The sequence below is a fragment of the Nylanderia fulva genome, unplaced genomic scaffold (genome assembly GCF_048542155.1).
Source record: "Nylanderia fulva isolate GAGA-0341 unplaced genomic scaffold, ASM4854215v1 Scaffold30, whole genome shotgun sequence".
NCBI classification, from domain to species: domain Eukaryota; kingdom Metazoa; phylum Arthropoda; class Insecta; order Hymenoptera; family Formicidae; genus Nylanderia; species Nylanderia fulva.
In genome coordinates, this window is record NW_028190369.1 from 2614006 (window position 1) to 2640648 (window position 26643).

The following is a 26643-nucleotide window of genomic DNA, read 5'->3' on the forward strand; positions in this document are numbered from 1 at the left end:
CTTAGCAAAAGTTTGTTCATCTCGCTCGTCGACGAGTCTCAATTTTTTTTAGGATCGTATGTCAGAATTGTGATCTTAACATGATCATGAGGAAACGAGACTGAGACCAGGCGAATCCACGCGATCGATGCTCTTCGAGATACCCGATAAGGAAACTATTCATGGGGAATGTACTGCCGTTAATTACAGTCCTTTGATTCGTAAACGCTTTGAAAATTCGCGTTGTGCACCGCGGGTGACTTTCCCAATATTATATATTTAGCTGATAGAATACTTAGGACCAGATCGTTTGTGTAAGATGGCACAATATATTTGTAAAAGTCGTTTAGATTATCTAACGAATTCCTAGTGATTCGGTGTGATTAGAAGGAATTCTTCGCTGAGATCTTTCTGATCGGTTTGCGATTTTAAAAGTGATTTCAGGAAGCAACGAAAATCTCAAAAAGATTTCAAACACGAAATTGTCGCTTTCGCCGATTAATAATCGAGTCGGAAATATAATTCGAGCTCATTCCTGTAATAAGAAAATACGTATATTTGATGTCTCATAGGCAGGTCCTAGAGAACCAGATCACGTCCCATAATAAATTGTGATCTCGCTAAAGTTATTCTTCGTGCAAAAAGCAAATGTCTCACTTTTGCGTATCGCAGACGACGAGATTACTTTGACGAGTTACTTTAGCACCGAAATAAAAAAAAATTTTATAAGTATGTAGTGTCTAAGGAAGTAATTAATAATTTGACGGACTCACGCGTAGATATTAAAGTTTGTTGTAAATTACATTCTTAGACATTAGATGAAATTTTAAATCGATTGATATATGAATATATGTACATATATGTATCGATTTTAAATATTAAGTAGAATTCAAACTTTCATTGTTGGCATAAAATTTCTCTTCGGACAATGCGATCTTATCCCATATTAGGATTCTTGTTATTAAGGCGAACAATTATCCGAGTGTCACTAGATATAACAGATGTCTGAGATTGACTTAACGTGCTGTAGATTCGCGCGATCCCAAAAATTCTTATCATCAAAATATTCGATATTCCAATTTCTAGAATATAAAGTATAAATAAAAGATTTATGCTTAACTAACTCATAATACAATCATAACGAATTTTTATCTATCTCTGTCTATGATAAAAACCTTACTGTACGATTCTAATCTTAAGACACGATCTTATAAAAAAAATTAATTGTTACAATTATTATTTAGCAGAAAAAAAAATCCAGATCGATTCAAATAGATGTGAAGAGATCCTTTAGATGTGTTTTATGTTGTCTGGATTTTTTAAATAAAATCGCAAGAGAGAGAAATATTTTATAGATCAAAATATTCAAAACTGTATCCTGGGGACTCTACATCGAGAGACTCATGTATATTTCTGATTTTAGCTAGAATCTGGAAACTCTATTTGATGACGTCGATTACATCGATCGGAACTATTGACATGCACGATATTTTCATCTACGACTCGCGCTTTAACGAAAACAACTATCTTCTTGGATGTATGTACATACAATGTCATTGATCGTTCGATCTACTATTTTCACATCGTATCGAACACGCAAGAATTCTATTGCAAGACGCTTCAAAGTTTGTATTTCCCCAATTGTATACCACGATAACATATTTAAACAGCTTAACCAAACAGCTTTTCCAATTACATAGATAATGCGTAAGCAATCAACATCGATCGTATAGCATTATTGCGGGTATTTGAGCGAATTAATGGCAGTGTATGCTTTTGCTACATAATATCTATTATCCGACGTTAAGAATAAATTTAAAAATCGATATTTCGATAACTGGATATAACCATTAACCGGACATACATCGCGTATAACTAGTCATCTTTATTCCAAATTTGCACTCTTATTATTGCGAAATTTCTATCAATTTTCCCTTTTAAAATTTTTATTGCACAACCTCTCATGTTTATTAATAATTATCAAACTAATTAATTTTTAATATACTTATCTATAATAATTCTTAATCGTCATATTTTTATGATTTACAGATGAAAAAAATTTAATTGATTTGTAAAATTATCTTTTAAAAGTCACGTCGAGATTGAATTAAGTTGCGAAACTGACGGTAAAAAATATTCATTACACTTGCTTCGTTATTATTATTTCGAAATTTGTTTTGCCACTTAAGGATAATTATGTTAAGGAATGGCGCGTACATATTAACAAGACGACAAATACACGCTCGGAATTTCGCGGGGGACTAATTTCCCAGTTAACGCAAACTTCACTTATCTAAAAACTCTCTCTTTTTCTCTCTCTGTCTCTCTCGGGTGTAGTACAGACGTCCTTGCAAGATAATTGCAAGCACGGTATTTTGCATACGGTCGTTCCACATTTCGAGTAAAATTGCTTTTCCGAATAAGGTCGTTAGCGATCAGGACACAAGACAACGAGCATAAATCTTTGCACAAGGTATTAATTTTATTTCAAGGGCATAATGACGCGCCTCTTACGACTGACCGCATTTATTGCGGAGATAAAAGAACACGCATACGCATTTACCTTATTAGATAATATGATAGGAGGGAGGAAATGTGGCACGGCATATGCACACATAATATACGACGCGTCTCTTACTATATGACGTGTAAACGATGGGCGTTGCGCTAATACAAACTTTTAATCTACCGCGCAAAATAACGATATGCATGATGATGAAAATGTTGGCATCAGAGTCGACTATGACGTTATTCTACGTTGCATTCTGCGCGATTTTCGCCAATAGTAGATTGCAAAAAATCGAGCATAAATGTGACGTGTAAAGACGAAGAAATGATAGAAAACATGTGTGTTGATTGTATAAACGCTATATGATTATGAAGAAATAGTTTATATGGCTTCATTAAAATTTAGTTGCAAGAGGTATTAGGGAAATATATATTTTATATATATCTTTAATTTTTAATTATGCAAATTGCATTTTGCATAGAACAGAATTTTTTTTAATTAAAATTTTTCATCTACTGGAATACTCGATATTAATAATACAAGTTCTTACTGTGTGTTCATATTTCACAATTTTTATTCGAATATTTTTAAAAGATTATAATTGATCAGGAAGAGAAAGCAAAGTTTAAAATTTAATATATCTAAATATTAAAATAGATTTATGTGGAAGTGCTCTCTCAATTTAAACCCCCTTTCGATAGTATCATAATGACAGTTTAAGTTACACAAAAAGGAGTATTTTCCCTTCACAAATGACGTTCAAAAAAAAAAAAAAAAAAAAAAAAAAAAAAAATACAATCGATATCGCGGCTTCGAGTCTATCAGAAATTAAATCTCACCCAAATATGATAGGGTAGGTGAAAAAAACTAAAAAACCTATATTCTCTTTTTGTCATTATCTACGTCGTTAAAACTTTAAACTCGGCTCTGATCTGCCATTACGCGGATCCGAATATTCGCTTATTCCAGTCGAGTTCTACGGGGTTCTCTTTTTCTCGTTTTTTCGTAACAGCAATGTGCGTTGCACGCATATCGCAGATCGAGAGGACGGTCAAGTTAACTACATTATTTTGATTACACCAGCGCCGCGTGTAATCAGCGCGTCCGCTGATTGCGCGAGATTACCGGAGCGTATGTTCCCGATTGCGGCCGCGAATGTCTCGCAGTTGTAATTAATAACGTATTACATATACGTCAATGTATCGAGTGTATGGTATTGTTGATCAACAGCTGCATAATGAAGGAGGGGTAGATGTGATCCGTTGATATTTTGACAGATAGGTACTTTTTTTTTGTTTAGATAAATTATAACATTACTTATATAATTATAATCTCTCGTTAAATAACTTTGACATAACTTTTCTGTACGTTGACTCTTTCGGCTTCGCATTCGCTCGTAATATTGCATAAAATGTTCTTATTTCATTACAAGATTTATAATAGCATGTATTCGAACATATATGTATATATTTATGTGTAAAATTAAATTCTTTTTACTTGTTAATCATTTAATTATACATTATCATTTCCTACTCGGATGAAGACTGATTCCGAAAGAGTTAATAATGTAGATATATTCCGCTGTTAAAAATCAGCGAATTGTCGTAATTATTGTGACTCGATCCCGAGAGAACCGATTCTCTTTTGCGATATACATATGTTCACGAAAGAAAAGAGAGAGATCAGATTATTTAGCGTCTATCTTATTAACAGATTGATGACCGGACAAGTATATGTTAATGCGTGTTGCAGCGATTTTATTTTAATAAGTTTGATGAACGAGAGGAGAGACGAACGCGACAGATATGTGTCAACTGTAAGATACGTTTTTATCACGTGAATAATAACGAGAAAACAGCTTTCGCAATGTGAATAGAAGAATGATTGTAACAAACAGAATTGCATCCGTCAAACTTACACCGACAAGATTGTATATCTGTCAAGTTGCAGAGAGTGCCGCGAGAAAAACAATAATGTCTCATAAAAAAAATTTGTTTCCTCATAAGAATGTATGCATTTCTCACTTGACAAATACACACACGAATCTCGAGTGTCGCGACACGAAACACAGGTCCGATCGCGGATATAATTTCCCATGACAATCCTCGACGTTCAGTCGTACATTACCTGTAACCAGCTCGATTTGTCGTCGAGCTTTCACGAAATCTGGATATGTGACGCTCCTCGAGCCGAGATAACAAAGTGAACATTATGAACGATTTATTTATGCGTGACGATCACGTTCGCGCCTTCATCAATCGACGATCCCGATTCCCGGTTGCGATCAAAAGTGACAGCATTGTTGCATACGTGTACACGTGTCGAGCGACGTCAGAACAAACGTCAAACCGCGCGCAGCAAATGACACGTGCGATATCGCATGCAAATATATGTATTATTTGCGTATACGTGAATATGTATGTCGCCGGATGTGTTGCATTATCTTTCGGCGTAGCGGGCTATTTTTCCGCCGAGATGCAACTCGCCGCCGCCGCTGAAAATGCCTCGTGGGATGAGACCGAAGAGCATCCCTCTCGAGACTCGTCGTCCCGTTTAGGACGACGATGCTTGCTGTCTGCTCGCTTATCCGCGCGTAAACCATGCGGCATAAGCGGCCCGCGCGAGATTGCATCACGATGATGCACCGTCGCTCCTGGAGCAAATATTGCTCTCGCGATGTATATCTCGCATATACATATGCATACATACACATGGACACGTGTTACGCGGACATACATACCTTAAATAAGAGATCTAGTACTTACGTATTACGTACGTATTATTATTATTATTATTATGTAGTATAATTAATTAATTAATATTCCGTTTAAGCAATCAAAAATAAACTAACTCATATTTTGTATGTGGGTTCTCCGCACGGCGAGGAATTGTGGAAAGAAACCCGCATTATCGTCATTACTAATATTATTATTATAATAAAGCACACTACGCTCCAAACGTATTATTATTACTACCGTTGCATTTTTTTACTATTGTTATTTTGACAAAAAATAACGTAGTCCTTCTTTCTTGTTATTAATCTCTGTAAAATGTTTTCTTCTGTTGCAGTTGCGTGAATGCGTATGAATGTGTGCGAATGCGCTCTATCCCCGTCATTCAAATTCCTTGACTCTCGCCTTCAAAAATTCCCTTCATTTTTGCGTATTATAAATGCACTTTGCCGAAGAAGGTACGTGAAATCAACTCGTAATTTCATCGAGGATCCGCTACCGAGATAGATCGACGAAAATTAAGCGTTCGGGAAATACTACATGTCTTTCAACTATACGTTAAACAGTTTTGAGACGTAGCGTTAATTATTTTCATCACGACGTGATATTTATCGATTATTAATAAAATTTAAAAGACCTACAATAGCATATACGATTTATGCGAAATTTTTTTGACTTCGTCTTTAGTCGGTTTTAGTATCCACGTGGCTTTTGACATTTAAGTCGCTTATAGAATTTGCCGCGACTCTTTAGATCATATATTTTTACGTCACGTTCTCATTAATTTGTTTAGCTCGTTAATTGACGATTGATTTCGAGTGCGGTCCCGATAAGTAATAGATTCTATTCGGTCGCGAACGAAAAAAAGTGACCTATCGAACATCGTCTTCTGCTACTTCCGATCAGTTAGTTTGGTCGTAAAAAAATGATTAAAAAATTATCATACGTCTCTTCTTTTTTCAGGCGTGTCTGGTGGAGAATACCAGCCGCGAAGCGTATTGTGCTTAACGGCACTATTAGAATAGTAGTCTAGTTAGAGCTTAATTATCTTCTAATTGGCTCCTGGAATTCGTCGAAAAATCAGGGATTCTGGACGGGAAGGACTTTAAACAGCTATGGGGAAGCAAAACAGCAAGTTAAAGCCGGAAGTGCTGGAGGATCTCAAACAGAATACTGAGTTCTCAGGTTTGTGTGCGCCGTTTTGTACAAATAATTAATGGATTTATTATTTTCCATAATATTTTTTATCTTATAGTATGCACATCTAAATAATCTAAAATAATAATTAAATTTTTGTTTCGAGATAAAATCTTGCATTTTGCAGATATATTTTTTAAAAATACAATAAGAATATTATATATATTTCTGACGAAAAGAGAGCATTTTTGCTTAAAGCACATCGGAAGCTTTAATATGTACAAATGTAAAGTTTGTGTTATCATTAAATATTTAACTCTCTGATTTATCCAGAAGCTGTGACTAATGTTTAAGCTGTGTATAAGTAATATTTTATGATATTTTTCCTTCTCAAGATGCGGAGATTCAGGAGTGGTACAAAGGGTTCTTAAAAGACTGTCCTAGCGGCCACCTCAGCGTAGAAGAATTCAAGAAAATATACGGAAACTTCTTTCCTTATGGCGACGCGTCAAAGGTAAATGCAAAAATCTTACGATAAAAATATACCCTGTATATGAACGCTGTATATATGTGATCGATAAATTTATTTACATATTGCGTGCTATGGCGGTCTCACGAAATTATTCAAATTTTCCTTTTTTTTTTTTTCAATTATAATTTCCTCTCTCTCCCTAGTTCGCGGAGCATGTATTCAGGACATTCGACGCAAACGGCGACGGCACGATCGATTTTCGGGAATTTCTCTGCGCTCTCAGCGTAACGTCCCGCGGCAAGTTGGAGCAGAAGTTAAAGTGGGCCTTCAGCATGTATGACCTGGATGGCAACGGCTACATTTCACGACAAGAGATGCTTGAAATCGTAACGGTATGTGCAAAATAAGGGGCTGCGAAGAGTAATTTAATAATCTACGACATAAACTTACTTCTCGCGAGCTCGATATACGTACGGTTAATTATATCGTTGCTTCTGCTTTATTAAAACTGTTCCAATTTACGACCCTCTTCAAATCTCTAGTGGCTGATACGATCTTCAACTTTAAGAATTAAAAAAAAAGATGATATATTAGTAAAATATTAATTTTTTCGAAATTTAATAATTTTGATATAAAAGAATTTTAGTTCGAATTGTGTATGTGAGAAAAATTTGATGTTGAAGTAAACATTAGACTTCTCTATTTGAATTTTATTAAGAAATAATTGACTGTACATTTATTATATAATATGCAAAACGATGTGACGCGGTTTTATGCATAATACAATTTTTATTTTATAATAATTGTATATTGCAGTTAATATATGTAATTGTATTATTGCATTTTTTAAATCTATTATTACATTATCGATTGTCATTCGGTCAACATACGGTCTTATGAATTTTTTATTAATGTTGTACACTTCTTTTATATGCAATTTCGAGATGATTAATTTTCTTCGACATGTAATACTATATAAATATAATTTCTATTTCTATTTTTTATATTTATATCTAAATATAATTTCTATTCTTATACTTTATTTTTCTTTGATTATTTTATTTATTATTTAATTCTATTCCACTTTAATCTAACATTAATTTCAGGCTATCTACAAGATGGTGGGCTCCGTAATGAAGATGCCGGAAGATGAGTCGACGCCGGAAAAACGAACTGATAAGATATTCCGACAAATGGATAAGAACAAGGACGGCAAGCTATCGCTGGACGAATTTATAGAGGGTGCGAAGAGCGACCCATCTATTGTGCGACTGTTGCAGTGCGATCCTAGTGCACAAGCTCAGTGAGGCCCTGGGCCAATACAGACAAATACCGATATGCCATCAGCATACCCGAATCGGAGCCCGGCCCAATTGATATCCCAAACAGAAACGGCACGATCGTAGAAACTTGTCCTCCGAATTTATTGGTTCATCGAGAAACTTGCTAAAACGTTATCTTCGTATTTGAATTTTTTAAATCTTAATTTAATAGTTGTTGTACTATGTACTTTTTACTGTAGGATGTATATAATTTATTCGCCATGAGTTATTTTAATTATGCAAAATAGACTTACTTACTATTAGGAAAATTGTTTCGCTTCACAAACGTTCTTTACTCGAGGACGATTAATGCATGAAATATGATTGTTGGATAAGCAAATCATTCTGCGTTTTAATTATAGATTATATAGGGCACATGGAATAATAGAGAAAAAAATCAAGATTTTTTCCTTTATAATTAAAATACGATTAATGATAAAATCTTTTAGTTTGAATCGTAATAAGTTAATATTATTTGATTCTTAAAAGCTATCTGTCTTGTGAAATTTCTCCGTGAATATTTTATTTATTTGAAAATTGAAAAAGTTGTGTAAAAAGAACGAATCGCAATCTTTAGGATCAACACGATCGTTCAAATTGATATCTTCTGATACCGATGATAATGGTGATAAGTTATAAAAAAAATGCATTGCCTCCATTACTCGAAGATATGGTCTTGGCGATTTCTCGCAGACATTCTACGATCACGCGCGTTACACGTGTTTGTTAGGGCTTCTATAAATTGGGCCGGTATCCGAGAGGTCCCAGGGTCACTGGGCCCATGGCGCTTGCGCATACCGCAAGCTAGTCGACAAGACTAGTCCAGTCGCTCCGTTTCGTTAAAACGGATCGGTTTAGCGAGAAGCTTGTTACGCCTTTTCGGGTCGTCTGTGCTGCGCTGCGCACGACCAAAACGATCCGCGGAGAAGCCATCCCGAGAAATGCCCCCGGCGCGAGAAGAGGGAAGCCGGTTCGCGTCGATGAAAGATTTAACTTTGAGTCCGACGTTGCGTCGATGTCGTCGTCAATGGCGAATTTCGCCGAAGGTTCAAAGTGCAACGCGAGACGCGATTAGCGAAATTCTAAAATACTCTGTGTTCGTAAAATATCTCAGATTATCGGTAGCGCGGATGCAAACGAAAACTCTACGACGGGCGATGACGTTCGAGTTTCTCTGGAGAAACGAACGTCTTGCGCGTCTCATCAATAGTGGATCCTTGTACATACAAGTATAATCGCATCTACGCAACGTCGGACTGACGTTTCAGCGTTACGAGTTCTCGAAAGCTCGCAGCTCTTATTGTTATGTGGACTGTATTGACATCATATTGATATTTAATACCGAAGACGCGGACGGACATCCATCTCTTCTCGATAACACCCCGGTACCGTATCTCCCGCCCTCGACGGATCCTTCCCCCGAGTGTCTCGGCTCATTATTACGGACTGACCCAATAACGGAAAAGACTCACAAGAGACTCACACTCGCGTTGCGTCTTATTGCGCGCTAGCAACGAAACTTAGCGATTAGAGACCCGTGATCCCAGGCAAAGGTCACTGCGAAATCGAAATCGCGCGCTAGTAAGACGCGCCTGTTGGTTAAACACACGCACATGTACACAGATATATTACACGCTTAGAGACCGACTTAGTGCTTGATCTAGCGGAAGGAAGAAACGACTGCGTAACGCGACACGATTGTCACACCGATATGCGAACACGTCGAAAATGCTGCGAAGAAAATACTCTCGATTCGACGTATCCGTATTGCTTGAATGTAGACAGGAGCAACTAGTTTATCGTCTCGTTGCGATATTTCAAGACTCGCTATACAATACGTTTTGGCGATCCTTGAGATCTCGCAGAGCTATCCGATCGAATTCTGGGAAAATTTGTCCTTTAATATTGCTATTATATTCATCTCTCGACGTCATTTTGCCATTTCTAGTGACCTTTGTCGTCTACGGCGGTACAGTAGAGGATGAACATAATTGTAGTCGGATAGAGCATACAGGTTTTCGCCTCTTTCCTCAATCTCGCTAAGGGAAATGAAAACGCATTCTTGCCGATCAGAGCGACTGGTCCCATCTCCCTCCCCAAAGCTTTAGCGAAGAAATCGCGCTTCGCCGAGCGACCGGATAAAAGAAGAAGAATCTTCACGCGCGCACGCGTGCCGTATTTAGAGATTTATTTTTGTGAATGCGTGCGTCCTGTGTGAGCGTAAGGAGTATGCGTATATGTACCTCTATTCTGCGTATGCGCGTGCCCCGTATATAAAGAAGCGAACGCGATAAAGAGACGGCTCGAGGTGCGAGCCTTATCGCCCCATCGTCCGATAAGTATCGATCAATTAAGATCGCGATAATTATATATACATAATATACACACACATACACATACACACACATATATACTTAACATTATTCATTATTGATGAAAATAGAGAATGACAAGAGAGTTCGCGAATACACACGCAACAGTTGATTTTGACGTTTTGGCTTGTAACGATTTTACTTGCACGATCGGGCGGCAGTCGAGTATATAATGGATTACGAAGTAAACACGAGCGTGCAACATAAACGATATTTTTCGGTGTACGATGGAGAGATGATCTCCGACCGAGAGATGGCTTACTAGTTGTCTGTCGAGAGAGAATGGATTCTCCTATATAATATTATTTTCAGTTCGCCCTTCTTTTGCGAGAGCTCTTTCTTTCATCGCATTTCCTTCTTCTCCTTCTCACTTAACTTACAATTTCGACGCGTGATCGCTTTTCCATTCGTGGTTGATATCTTTTTCGGGAAAACACTTTCGTTACGTTGTCTGCCAATGAGACAACCGATCCGACAATGCAATGTTGCGGCGGCGTATAATGAATGTTATAAGAGTTTTGATTTTATGTTGGGAAACGTTACGCAAGGCAGTATTGTATTTTGTAAAATTTTTGCGTTACATACACAGAAAGAGAGAAATGCAAATATATTATATAAATATATATATATATAGATACATACACACACAAAACACAAATCTCTATTATAATATATCGCTATTGTACTTTCTAAGATGTACATCTATTCATCTCATGCTCATTAATATTTAAGGATAAAGACTATTTAATGATATCTCTAATCTTTCAGTATATTAGTCATTGTATAAACAAATAAATAACCTCATTAGTGTTAATATATACATATAAATATATAATACACGTTAAGATTCTAAAGTACTCTTGTGAACTTTTCCGATTATATTAAGTGGAAAGATTTTATTCTATAACAAGATATACAGAGAGAAAAAGTAACAATGACGGAAGCTTTGAATTTACAGTAAAAAGAAAAAAAATAGTTGCGTTCGTTGAAAACGAAATTTATATTATAACGTATAGCATAGGACTGCCAATTCGTTCCGTTAAAATTCGACGGCAGTTATACATACAAGCGCGAAACGCAGTTAATTGTACCTTGGAACAAATTAAGAAAGCAATAAACATGAGAAAATATCCCGACTAAATTTGCACAACTCGAAAGAGAAGATCTCAGAAGTGGCGGCATGATTTTAAAACGGCATGAAATGCATTCGATATCATACAGCTCGATATTTCACAGTTGCATTCGATATTTTATAATAACAAACACGAAGTGAATAATACCAAAGTGTCGATTTGACAGAAGACGAACGGTAATAAGGCGATCGATAATATATAATCGTTTGAAACTATCAAAAATTTTAAGAGAACTATCAAAAATTTCTGCCACGAAAAAATTATTCGTTCGAATAATATATTTCATTATTTTTCATTTTTAACTTAGAATCGCAATCGGTATGTACGCGTCTCTTTGAATTTTACCCTCGTTTCAATTTTTTTCGAATAAAATTGCTATTATTGAAAGAAATTGCATTTGATTATACCGATTTATTTGTAAATTTAAAATAAAAGTCAAACAATCACGCTTTATCTGTAGAAGCACAATCAACATTATCTATTTTTTTACATCGTTATAATTTATTCTTGCACAATGTAGCGTCGATAAAAATATTGACATACATTCATATGAGAACATTGCAGCGCATCATTATTAAAAAAAGAATAAACAATTAAAATACATATATTTTGTCGCGTTTTAGAATTTAAATATCTTTTCATTGATTAGATTTTCACGGATAATTTTACTAACCTGTTATATAATAATAAATTATATGAATTATATATAGTTGCAAAGATAGAAGATACGTCAATGTTTATTATGACGATTATAATTATGATCATAATTAATATATACATATTACGTAATAATACAATGTAAATGATTATTTCACAATCGACGCTGCATTGTTTAAGAAAACGAAATAATATTTACTGAACGCGAATCAGGAATATTTTTATAAAAAGCACAAGACGTAGGAGGCGCAAATAAATTGCGACAAGCAATCGAGAAGAGATATCGCGAAATGCATGAAAAAGACGAAAATATGCTTGCATTCATCACATAATTAATATTGTATCCATTTATGAATGTTCACATAATGAGATAATCTGTTGTCTTACGCGAAAAAGATTTATTCGCGAAATATTTTTATTTTTCTCAACTGCAGTTCTAATAAATACACATTTTAAAGCGCAAATGCTTATATTTTTTACTTTATTTTAAAGTGCAATAAGATTACATTTTATGCGCGAGCGCTCACGAGATAAAACCAAAACGAAATATTAAGTCTACGTTTTCTCTGCTGCGTGATCGCGTGCACTTGACTTGCAAGTGTCAAAATATCTGTGAAAAGACAACATTTGCTCACTATGCTGAATAATTTATTTTCACGCGAGTCGTGTATACTTTCGTCTAATAGCTTCAGGTAACATTAAAGCCGAAAAGACATTTAGAGATACGTAAAAAGACGCTTAAAAGATTCGTGAAGAATAGAATCTAGAGAATAGTTATTTAATTACTAAAGTTAATGGATCAATTCGTCAATTAATTATCTAAAACTGTCTTTTTATCTCGAACAGTATAATTATAATTAACTATAAACGATATCGAAGAGAAATGTCTTTAGACATTTCGATGAAACTTACAAGACGTCTAATCGAGACGTAGATTAGAATGTCTCCTTAATTTTAATTTGCGTTGAATTAGTGTACGCGTACAATCGAATGCTCCAATGTATTCTTTCAGCATTTTCGCATGATCGATAAATTGCTCTTTTGGATTAATTATACAAGAAGGGACTAGATTAATATAAAAGTGATGCAGAATTCAAATTTCGTTTTTACGCGATTAGCTGTGCATATAATATTATTTAAAAATCTGAGAAAAACGTTACACGAATAAAATCTCATTTCGCGATTTATCGCAAATGCAAAATTTTATCATTAGCGTTTCAAAGCTTATAAGCTTATTATTAGCACCCTTTTTCAGTTCCTTCTCGCATAATTATTATTAATTATTCAGCGCTTTTTCAAGGAAAAAGGAGCACCGCACCATTAAAAAGTAATAATGCGGTATATAAGTAATGTAAAACAGGAATCTTAACAGACATCTTAACGATACGTCTAGGTAACTCGTTCTATAGATAAAATAATCGAAAAAATGTTTTAACGGTTTTTAATTGGGGTTCAATTACGCGTATCATGCAAAAATATTGCCGCGAAAAATACATATCTTTGTTTAAAATTTTTATTCTTATATAACGATACTTTTTTTCTTTGTATTAGCATAAATATTTTTTATAAGGAACTTTTTAAAAGGAAAAAGGTTGTGATAGTGTGCGTTCGCGATATAATTCTGTCTTTGATTGAACCCCTGTCTCGATTATGTTTAAAATTAATTTTTTTTCAAGAGCATCTGTGCATGTTCTCGCGGAGAACTTTTCTGCCTAATCGCATTTTTTTTTTTAATTCTGTGACATTCGCAAGAAAACTTCCATCTATAAAAGGAAAAAAATACACGCACCGAAGCGAAAAAATCAATTACGAGAATCTCCTTTTTCTTTCTCAATCTCTTAATCTCTTCTCACGAAACGATCCCTTCTTGGTCGTCGTTTTTAAAGAAATTAATGCGATAGTTCGTCGTTTCATGGAAAGTTGCACGCGCAATGAGACGCACAAAGAATAAAGAGATTTTAAGAACAAATATTTATATATATACATAAATCGCGCGAGAGAGGAAAAAGAGAGAAGGTTCGATTACGTTCGTTAAAGCGAGACAGATATCGATGACATTTTGCTGTCGTGATATTTCTTCCTAAACTAAGCCATACGAAAAAAAAATTAAGAGTTATACATATATACATACACATATATAGACCTATATAGAATACGAAATCGTTAAAATAGTTTCTCAAACATGTTATTATCAATCTATATGACAGAGATATATTTGAGGGTGATATGCAGTAACGTTTACCGAATATGAAAGAGACGTAAGTTTTCTCGAAATTTAACTCTACCGCGTTATCTTATTATAATCCCATATTTCTAATCTATCTGCTTTATGATTTCTCTCTTGCCTAAGGATCGTAGCGCGTTCTTGTGACTACACTTATAGAGAGTTTCTTCCCTAGGATATTGATCAATGATATTGCGAGTTAATCGCTTCAAAGTTTTATCAACCAGATTCTATATAATCCTATTTCTATCAAATGTCGCCGATCTTCAAAAAAAAACGTATGCCTTAACACTTTCTCTGCACCTTCTTGCCAACACATGTTCTAGTATCTACTTCGATAATGTTTGCTGGAGACGTATAGCTCGCGAATCAATTGCAGCTATTCTCTTTCTCAAAAGAGTCTAAAAAATTTGAATGTATGTGCAAAAATGTATTTCGCATTTGCGACAAACTGTTAGGAATAATTATAACGAGGAGATGATCTCATGTACGATATAATATTGATTCTATATTGATTGATTGCTGAACTATATAAAACAAATTACAACACGCTGTTAACATTTTTTTTCTTTGTACATGGAGCTATCTGAATTCTCCCTGAAGATTACATTTTATTATATATGTATTATTTTGCATAATTATTTCTTATCGTTTCAATTTACAGCTCATCTTGAGCTAAAATGATTAGATCTCGCCTTCATTAATTCATTATTTTGCGTTCCTTCGAAGCGTTCGATTGAAGCGTCTTGCAAATTGTTTCGCGTGTTAGCAGGTGACTCGAAAAATCCAACGTGAATCATGAAAGTTAATTGTGGAGGAAAATGCGCGTAATTAGAAGATTACACAAATTTCAAGTCAGTGCCCAATGTATTTTTTCTCGTAGATGTAACGCAGAAACACACGTTAGACGTTCTATACAATAGAAAAACTAATCTCTTCCTTGTGCGTAAATCCACCTATTCGATGCGTATGTTTTTTCACGATCTTCTCGGTGTCTTACAATACCTTCATCGTTTTAATAATCACGGAAAATATAATTGCTGTGTATATCCCTCTTAAACAAATTTTGCCCTCTTCAGACTTCAAATCGAATCACATATATTACTGACGTCTAAGCGCATATTTAACACTCTCGACGCGTCCTATAATTCCTATTTCTCCTACATTTCTATTAGAAATAATGTAATTTATTGTTACTTTGATATGTGGTTCTATATCGTGGTGCTAAGTGTACGAAGTACGTGTTTTATCTCGCATTGTGTTTATCCCATTATTCGAGGGATATATAATATATATATATATATAATTTGTCAAACTTTCGCATGTAACCGCGTTCGAAAGTGCGCCCTTCAACATGTCGTTTCTTATTTCCGCCCACGAGTTATCCGTTTTGTTAGAGAACAAAATATAAGAATATATATATATATATATATATATATATATATATATTCTTTCACGATGTACACACAGACACAGACAAAATTCCGCGATGGAATAAAAATTTAAGGATTTCCCTTAATTCAAACGATTATATCGACGCGGCCAATGCGAAAGTTGCGCGCGTGGCGGAGTTTTATATTGTAGCAATGTCAATCCGCAGTCAAAGGTAAATATATTGATAATTAATCGTTCATTAATTCCGAACGACACGATTGATTAATTCATTGTAACATCGCGTCGTACAAAATGTAAAAAGAAGAAAAAACTACGAAAATCAAAGCACACATTTTTTTTCCTGATATTGACAATAGAACACCGGTAAGATATTAATGTTGCGTATGATGATATTGTGAGATGTTATAAAATTTTTATTTGCTTTGCGCCTTATACATATATTTATATAAGTGATAATTATTACTAGTTGTTTATTATAAATAAGAACGAATCATTCTTGTGTATATCAGTTAAATTGCTACATTAAAGTGTTAATATTATACTCGTTCAAATTGCGTTTTATTTGATTCCCTTCCTGTTTTGAAAATTTTTCTTTTAACACCTCGCTTCGACTATTGCAATTGCAAATTCGTGCATCTAACTATTATAGATTATCAGCACTTTATTTTATAATCTATTATATTTATTACTTTTTAATTAAACGTATATATTGTATTTTGTGTGCTCTTAATAACCAAAGCAATCTTTAATAGCCTTAACTGCCCTACTGGTTAATTAAGTAAATTTCAGGAACTCATAATTATACTCAAGTTTGGGGGATGTGGTTTAATCAAGATTTAATTAAAGCGTTTTTGGTAGCATTTTTCTATCTTTGTTAATGTTTTTATATATTATCATTTATTTTACGCGTATTCGTTTATTTTGCCTATTTATTTTTACTTGTTTATTTTATGGATATTACGTGTCATTGCAAAAGAAAATACAAAGATAAAAGTATTTTCCTTTATGTGTATCATTTTTCCTTGTGTGCATATATTCTATATATAATTATATCCAAACCATTTTTCCTAAGTATTATTACACTGAAAAAAAACTATTGATTTCAAATAAATATTTATTTAAATAGTATCATTTATATTTTTGTTTGAAACAAATAAATATTTATCTGTTTTGAAAAAAAATCTTATATTATTTCTTATATTAAATAAGTATTTTTTCACGGCAAATCATATATATTATTTGAAATCAATAGTTTTTTTTCAGTGTACAATAAATCACATAAACATGAAGAAAAGTACATTTTAATAATAATAAAAAATTATTTAAAACATTACCTGTAATGCTTGAGATCTGTAATAATAATTCGTTTCTTTTCATATAAAAAATTTGTCTGAATTATTCGGAGAATAAATTAATAATGGTGAGAATAAAAGATAAATAATGCACTTTATACAAGTAGTAATGTTACATTCTCACATATCTTTCAAAAATTGCATTTATAAGTTATTAGAAGATTATATTTTGCGAATTGTGAATAATGCATTTTATGAACAATAATGTATCTTCTAATACGATTGAAAATTTATTTCTGTTAGTTATTGGAAAAATATATTTGCAAATTTTAATTGTAAAATTGAATAATTCATTAATCATTTTTATCGTGGAAAATATAGTTTCTCATATCAAATACAGTCATTATATACATGCGTTTAGAGATTTATTAATTATTGCGATATATATATTTATATATGTAATTACACATTCATTGTAAAAGTTAATAATTTATTAATAATTTTCATAAGATAATAGTTTTCTGATATTGATCGCAATTGAGTATAGGAAAGAATCTTTTTACAATTAATGTGTAAAAGTACATATACTCGTATATCGTGATTCAGGCACAAAAATACCCAACATTATAAAGTTGCCGAAAAATCGGAAAGAATTTTCACCAAATCTAAGTAAAAATTGATGAGACTCACTGATAAATAGATACGATGCACAGCAGCGAAGTTGTAAACTCTGTAAAATATAAATACATATGGAAAATTAGTAAAATTTAAAATAATAGAGATTTCGAAAAATAAAATTATATTATATATTTACATAGATATAAATTTAATAGTAAAATAGTAATAATAAATATATAATAAATAAATTATATGCACTACAAAAGAATATTTTCCTATAGGAAACCAAGCAAATCAAAAATGAAATAATAAATAACAATAAATAAAATATTTACCATATTATTATTCTGTCGTTGCACGATGCCACTCCGGGCCTCCTCGTAGAAGAAGCTTCGAAACACTCGCACTCGCATCAGTCGCCGATATTCCCGAATTTACGACTACGCGTTTCGCCATATTTTATATTTCACTAAATACTCGAAAGTACGAACGGAAACGCGCACTCGCCCGTTCGCGATACAATCGACAACGTCAAAAAACTTCGGTAAATTTGCGTCGAAAGCGCCCGATAATTTTCGCGGTTCACCCTCGTAAATTCGCGCGCGCAAACTCTCGGCGGCTCGAGTCGAGCTGTGACGTCACGCGATTTCGGCGGCGAGGGAGCGAATATTGCGAGCGAAATTCGCGGCCGACGAGGCAAATCTCACGCGCGCGATCGCGATCACTGTATCGAGACACACGACGCGATCAGAATTATACGATAATTAACTGCGTAAAGGCACTAATTAATACACTCACGCTTATATTTTCGCGGACCGACGCGGATCAGCGCGGGAACGTTGAGGACGAAGAATGCGAAATGAGCCAGGGAGCAGCAGTGTTCAAGAGTGTATTCGAAAATGTGACTTAAAATGAAGCGCTCGATCGACCAATCAGAGCGAAGAGATCCTCGGTCTCCGATTGATCGAAAGGGCAAAAATTGTCCAAGCTTGTCCGCAGCTCCGCGATGGAGATCAGCCTTTTGACAGACGCGATGACGTTTCTCCCTACGGTCAGTAGAGCACCGAACGTTCTCTCCGTCCGAGCTTAGACCCACAACATCTGCGGCCATTTATAGAAAGAACTTCTAACCTATAAGCAGAAAATGATCGTGTGTCATTGGAGGTGTTATTCTGATCTGCGAAAGATAACAACAGACTGTACGACCATCGCTGTTGACGTGTAAGTATTCAGGAGTGAGGCTCGGGATCGACGACTCGTCGCTGCGCACGATTATATTTGACATGTGACGGAGGAATGATAGAAGCGAGATGCATCGAAGCGATCTTTATCTTTCGCGTGTATCATGCATGTTTGTGAAACGCAACAATAGCAGGTCACGAGTTTACGCGACGTCATATACTCCCAATCGTGTTCGGCGATTCGCACGGGACGGTAATCGCTTCAGTTTCACCTTCGAGTGTTTATTCCCGCGAGATATTGTCGAAAAAAATTACTCACATATATTCGATGCATTATGCAATATTTTGACATTGTCCGCGTCTCGCCTGAATTGAAATCTCTCTTTGCTCCGTTAGGTGAGGTGACGTACTTTCGCGCGCAATTTTTATGTGAATTCGAGAAATAAAAAAACATAAAAACTTGAAAGTCACTCTTGAAGTTCATTGTGAAGTGCGCCGCACTATATTTTGTGCCTCATTGTTATTAATGCTCAGGATAATTGACTAACAGGATTGTACGCAAGTAACTACGCAAATAACACTTTCTTCATATATAGAATTCAGTTCTGTAATTGTTTATCTTTTGTATTTTTATTTTTGATGTGTTGAAGGTACAGTCAATAATGTCATCGATTAACAGTATTGATTCCCATGAGACCCTACAGTGGGACATGATGGAATTAGCCCGTCATTTGCGACAGGAAAGACTATTTGTCAACTCAGAACAGCAAAACTTGCAAACTCTTAATGAACGGGTATGTAAAATCCATATATCTAATTTTACAGTACCAATTGCAACATTTTATGCAAGAAAAAAAACAAATTATAAATCTTTAATATGATATCTAACAAAATTATTTATGCGCATTTATTTAATAGCAATATCTTAGATAAGTGTCTATTATTTCTAGGTCCTATATATATCATCGCAATTAGCACAACAAGCATGGGTAACTGCTCAACAGAGAGTTAATCTGAATCGTTTGATAGTAGCAAGGCCAGATTGCACTCCTGCATCATGTTGCCTAAGAGCGAATGCGTTGGAAAACTCAAATTTTATCGATGCATATAAGTATCTGCGTTACCAAGCATGTTTATCTTATGGAGAATTTCTGGGTGCTTTGCGAAAGTCACCCAAGCTTCTCGCCTCATGTTTGGTGGAAGGAGACAAAGTCATTCCAGAATCAATGCAGACAATTGTGCAGTGCTTAACTGCTGGATTATATGGCAGCTGTATATTACTGGAGGACAAAAGTTTGGTTCTTCGATTACTGAGGCATCTTATGTTACTGCAGATAATCCCGTCTGACAATCCACGAAGATTGCTCAGACACGGCACGTGCGCATTTTCCAGATTTTATTCGATCTTTCACGAAAGCCTCTTTTCCGCGAAGCTCTTCTTAACGGCAGCTTTGCACAACCCTATCGTGCAATTACTCATGGAAGACGAAATGTTTCTGGATATCGATCCGGACAAAGCGCCTATTAGATTTCCACCCGCAGAGAGATTGAAGAAATTCGGGAAAGAAGGCACGCCTGAATATCAAGCAAAGTTACAACGTTACAGACTATGGACAGTCAATTCTTTATATCGTATTACACAGAGATTTATTGTCAATATTCGCGAAACAATGCACTGCTTTCCTACAAGTGTTTGCTGGCTTGTAAGACAAATGGCAGGACTTTTTAGTAAGAATGGAAATGTGGATCCAAAAGAAGTTCATGCTATGTGTACTGATCTTGTATTCACATACTTTATTTGTCCTGCTTTGGTTAATCCTGAACCTTACGGTATCACTGATGCACCGATAAGCTATGTCGCGAGATTTAATCTTATACAAGTCGGACAAATTTTACAAATGCTTTCACTGCAAAAGTATCAAAGTATCGATAATAAGGTTATTGATCTGTATAAAAAATTTGAGAAAGATTCGGTGTCTTCCATAATAGATTCAATGTTAGATGGTGCAACAGAAGAATTGGAGGAGGAACCAACAATGATTGACAATAATAAACTTCAAGGCCTGTCACGATCCGCAGCTCTGTTTACGGAAAGTGAATTGAATTCTTTAATTACATTTTTAAATACGATTATTGGTGATAACAATGGAGAAGCAATATTGCATAATACATTTGATAGAAAACAATTAGCAGAGATGCTGTCACAATTACCATCAGGTTTATTGCATAATAATAAATTGAGTAATGAATACATGGAAACACCTAACAAACGAGGTGTTGCCACAGGAAAAGGTATATCAATAATAAAATAATATTACGTGAAAATTAATATCATAATATATATTATTTTAATTATTGGAGATCATAAAGCATAATATTAATATAAAATCTTTTGTAATAGGAAAAGCACGTGGTATAAGGATGACTACATTCTCACCAAATGTAACAGCTGAAAATGTAGAGGAATCTAATGGCACCTCTACTCCTGAAGAGGAAATTTTGGATAAAAATTCTCAAGATGTACTAGTTATACCTTTTGGTCCAACAATTGGAGAATCTGTAGGACTACTCAGTGAACAAAAAGTTTGTATATGTAGCAATATAATAGATTTACTGCATACTGTTTATTTATATTATGATATTAATTTAATTAAAAAGTTATTGTTATTAATATTTAATTAATTCTATAATTGAGAGAAGAGCTATCTCTTATAAAAGATTATATATTATTTATTTTTAAAAGGAATATAAATCACTCTGCTTATAATTAGTACTTTACACTTTTATATATCTTTATAAAATTTATATAAATATTAATGCAGTATACATATTTATTTATTTATCAATAAATATAACATTGTTTTTTATTTAAATTTCTATTAGATGTAATCGAAAAACTATTATGTGCAAAATTAATCGATGAAATGAAATAAGAACAAAAAATATGAATATGAAATAAAAATGAATAAAATTTTTTAAAATTTCTGTTTTATTATTTTTAGGTTTTATGTATGGAGTTACAAAATGGTATGGAGAATGGACCTGTTACTTTGAATCTCCCTGATGATGCATCTACTGAACATACTAGACAGGAGGGTAGTAATGGCGAACGTATCGAAACGCAGGAAAAGAGAACTCGATTTTCGCTATCACATGATGAAGGTATATCAGTCACTAATAAATTAAATATTATTGTTTGGCTTTTATAACATTACTACATTAAAAATAATTAGTATTGTTCGAAGGCTCAATTGGTAACACGTCTGATAATTTGGAAGCTGTATCAGAAGCTGCTTCCAATCACAGTGTGGCTTCTTCTTTAGAGTTAGAAACAGAGGATCAAAATGATAATCTCTCAGATATGGTATCTGCTAATGTATCAGGAAGAGGAACTCCTAATATATCAGGTACATATCTTAAAGCATATTTTTTAATATTTTAATATTCGGCTATAAAAGAGATTTTCTATATTTTCACACATTTTGTTTATAATCAGGTCGAGATACACCGTCATCCCAAATCACTGAAGGAGATGATGGACGTGCTGTAGGTGAAGTGAGGCAATTAGACTTGCCGCCACCTAATATCCCAACTAAGCAAAGTCGATCTGAAATTGATGACAAATTTTGTAAATTTGAGATTAAAAAACTTATTGAAGGTAAGAGAAGTATAAACATTGACACGCAAAAATACAGATATGCATAATATATTATTTGAGCAATATTTATTCAAAAAATAGCAAGATTGTTAATATTATTTTTATATTTATTAATTTAATAAAATTATATATATAAACATATAGTACTCTTTTTATCTATTTTTTTAGGAGATGAGACTGTTTCTATGGTATCCGATACTTGGTCTACGGATGTTTTGGCCTCAGATAGTGAAATAGTTGAACAACAAGATCGAATATCGTTTCTTGTTCCTCCTGAACAAGTTGTACCTATTCTACCTGCTGAGCCTACGCCAACCATGTTAGACATTAGTGAAACCGCTTCTGAAGCCTGGAGCACGGATGTATTGGCCAGTGATTCGGAAAGATTGACTGAAGTAGATACCGATGATACTGCTAGCGTTGCTAGGTAATATTATTTTACATATTATACATTCATATCTTTAATTTTAAAGTAAGATATTTTCTTAAATTTTTTTTATTAAAAAATAAGAATATATATATATATATATTATTATTTATTAATTATGCGACATCCAACAGATCTGACGATACGGCTAGATCTGAGATCGAGATAGAAAGTCGCGCCGATTCTGAAGGAAATGAAGAAACGCTTCAATCCGCAACTCCGTGTAAGTATAGCAAACTTATATTATTAAATAATTTCTCCAATCACAGACACATGATATACACTGAATGATTTCAGGTCCAGATGCTTCAGGTATCAATTTTTCATCACTGTCAGGAATTCGAGAAGATGGTATAGGGACATCAGTGATAATTCATCCATCACCGACAACGTCTCCATTACCTTCGTCATCCAATGTAACAGGTCGTGGTGGAACCAAGTCTGACTATCGACGTAGTACAATGGAATATGTAGATAAAAATGCTAATAATATAAGTAATACGGAATACGGTAAACCATTACGGGAAGACAGGCTGGCCAACTTGATAGATAAACTTCACATTGACAATGGTAAGCAAGTCGAACGTCAGACAACTGCGCACAATCACATCGCTGCAGCCGCAGTTGCACCAGCATTGCTGTTAGCTAATCATATTTCTGCGCCTGTTTTGCCAGAAAAATCCCAGAATGGCGACGCGAAAACAGAGGTTTGCAATTTCTTCGCTTAATTCTTTTTTGGCCACAATTCTTGATACTTTCTTGTAAATTTTATGTGCACGCACGGATTTAATTTTGCGAATATTGTAAATTAGGAGTTGGACAGCTGTATGGTGTCAGTTGGAGATGCGGTAGGTCGATTAAGCACGGCTAGTTTAACATCTAGTAGCAGTTCTGGATCGGAACCACGTATCAAGAGTAACATTTCGGCATCAGATTTACCATTACCAACGCCAGCAATTAACGGCAATTGTGACACGATAGACAACTCGAGTCCTAACTTTTCTAAGCCAAATGCATCAACCGGAGCGATTCCAAAGAGCATAAGTTTTGATATGACTGCAGAACGTGGCGATAAAGAATTATTGGACGATGATCAAAAGAACAAACGTGGTTTCTTTGGGAAATTAAAGTTGTCGCTCAGAAATCGTAGGGGTAAAGCAATTCGCGGAACGGATGACAGATGCTACGATCGAGAAGCTGCTGGTGATGGCGTGGACATATGCACACATAGAATACGCAGAATTATGTCGGAGGATGTGACATCATCTGGAAACGTTGCAGGCGGTAAGATTTTAATAAATCACTAAATCTCTTTGCAATTATACATATATAATATATGATATTAAAATTGCAATTTTTATATTTCTCAATTTTAATAAATTTGAGATATTGCATAATTAAATTTTATATAAATTAAAAAATAATGCAAGAAAAAGATGTAACTCATTATGTTGAATCTAATAAATTCTATTATATAATTTCAGACACTATCGATGACATATTAGCAAAATACAGAAGAAAACCAAGTGTCGCTAGTGACACAGCTTCTGTCGAGAGCAATCAATCTCGTACAAAAGAGGTAGAAGATGAAAGACTTTCAATCGATCCAAATAATGTTGAGCTATCTTATGCTTTTGTGGATGCTAAAAGAAAATTACGTATGGTACTTAGTACCGCTGACCTTCAACACATTCCATGGAATACTTCTGAGGTATGTTCATTACATTAATTTACATAACATATACAGTGTATCTGATAAATCTTTTTTACAAATTTATTAATGTTCAGATATTTTCATATTCGTCTCCTTTTCATAATAATAAATGAAATGTTATATAAATGTTCTCACAGAGACAGTGTTGGTCACAGAAAGAAAACGAATTGGTTGCGTTTCTGCAACTACAATTGGCAGAAGCTATAAACTTGCAGGATAGAGCATTGATAGCACATCTTCATGAGACTTTACGTTGCGTACGTCTATTTAATGACGATGGATGTAGAAAGCTCTTCAAATCGCTTCGAGAGGACTATCAAAAGCGATCTCCTTACATTGCGTATTTAATCAGATGTCGTCAAGGATTGCTGTCGACATTAGCTCATCTCGATAGGTGTTTATATAGATATTACTTTGTAATATTTGTATAGTTAATATAAGATACGATTGCTTAATAATCATACGTCTTCTAGATTATGCGTGCGAGTTAAGTGCGATCGGGATGCTATCAATAATCATCTCGTATCCGTTTGTGTGAGAGTATTTTTGGAGAAGAGAGATGCTTTTCTCTTACGTTTCTGCGACGAATTTAAAAAGCTTACATTAGCCGATGAGAAACAAGATCTTGTAGATAATTTTCTGGGAAAGGTCCATGCCGAAATGGACAACGATCCAATATGGCAATGTACGTATCTAATTGTAATTGATTAATATTTTGGTCAATTAAGAGTATTTAAATTTCACATATATTTTAGCGGCGAGCGCTAATCAGTTAGATCTGGCGAGGGTTGTAGTGGAAAGAACCGTCATGGCACGGGTGTACCACAATGCGCTCTATCCAAACGGAGACGGAGATGTATATAGGGACCAGCTTCTTCACGATCACATCAAAAAGTTGGCGAAGGTCGTAAGTCCAAATCACAAGGACTTGCGCATTCCAAAGGTTTATCATTATGAATGCCCCTGGCCATGGGCGCAGGCTGAATTGGCTGTGATATCGGCGTATAAGACTCCTAGGGATAAGCTGCAGTGTGTATTTCGTTGCGCGACTACCATCATGAATCTTCTCTCTATGGCATCGGAAAGAGGGATACCCGCTGCCGATGACCTGATTCCAGTTCTAGTTTATGTCATAATCAAGGTATGTGTCATAATCAGGCAAATATAACGGAAAAACCGGGTTTTTCTATTAATTAGGAAAATAATTAACTCGCGTTTAATTTTAGACTAATCCACCGTCATTGCTATCGACTGTCCAATACGTGGACAGCTTCTATGGGAATCGATTGGAGGGTGAAGAACAATATTGGTGGACGCAATTTTGCTCCGCGATCGAGTTTATTAAGACGATGGATTAACAGTTTCTCAGGAGTATTATGATAAGTAAGATTAGATGCTGTGGTGATGTAGAAATGTTGTACCATAATTATAATTTGACGATTTCATAAAAAAAGGAAAGAAAAAATAACAGAAGACCAATATATCTTGCTATAAAGTTAGCTGAACAATTTCATGCTCTTCCGAGTATCTTGATTAAAAACTCGCAAATAGCAATCTAATTAGTTCTTTCGCACGTTATTACGTAACATTAGCAAAGACAATATCAGATTGTAATACGTAAAAGTATGGCTTTATCTTTATTTGTAACTCTATTGTACAATTTCACAGAACATCGAAAGAGAAACGTTTAGATATTATTCTATAATTTATGTGTAAACAATACAGAACTTATAGGATTGATAATTATTAGCAGGATAAACACTCTGTGTTGGAATACTTTTTCTATATTGCATCCCCTCCCCCTCACCCTTGCCCCAAAAA

General features: G+C 34.5%; 2 protein-coding genes across 4 annotated transcripts in view; both read left to right on the forward strand.

The window, feature by feature from the left end:
• Nca (neurocalcin homolog) overlaps nt 1-16483 on the forward strand; it is a 154007-nt gene extending 137524 nt beyond the window's left edge. Inside the window, exons 2-5 of the mRNA XM_029302363.2 lie at nt 6184-6405; nt 6753-6871; nt 7033-7221; nt 7936-16483. Coding sequence (XP_029158196.1) covers nt 6336-6405; nt 6753-6871; nt 7033-7221; nt 7936-8136 — 579 coding nt within the window. The 5' untranslated portion in view covers nt 6184-6335 and the 3' untranslated portion in view covers nt 8137-16483. The remainder of the gene's footprint in view (nt 1-6183; nt 6406-6752; nt 6872-7032; nt 7222-7935) is intronic.
• Nucleotides 16484-18886: 2403 nt separating this feature from the next.
• On the forward strand, nt 18887-26596 carry Gapvd1 (GTPase activating protein and VPS9 domains 1). 3 transcript variants are annotated; one of them, XM_029302328.2, is made up of 17 exons: nt 18887-19063; nt 19420-19585; nt 19674-19817; nt 19974-21315; nt 21425-21606; nt 22026-22185; nt 22257-22430; nt 22520-22681; nt 22850-23108; nt 23243-23331; nt 23406-23815; nt 23921-24392; nt 24593-24819; nt 24960-25216; nt 25296-25507; nt 25578-25963; nt 26049-26596. In XM_029302328.2, exons 3-17 carry the CDS (start codon nt 19686-19688, stop codon nt 26178-26180), a joined length of 4596 nt encoding a protein of 1531 aa, XP_029158161.1. In that variant the 5' UTR covers nt 18887-19063; nt 19420-19585; nt 19674-19685; the 3' UTR covers nt 26181-26596. The 3 variants fall into 3 exon arrangements, with proteins under 3 accessions (XP_029158161.1, XP_029158162.1, XP_029158163.1); XM_029302329.2 differs by having other exon boundaries at nt 19420-19577; XM_029302330.2 differs by lacking the exon at nt 19420-19585.
• The last annotated feature ends 47 nt before the right edge of the window (nt 26597-26643 follow it).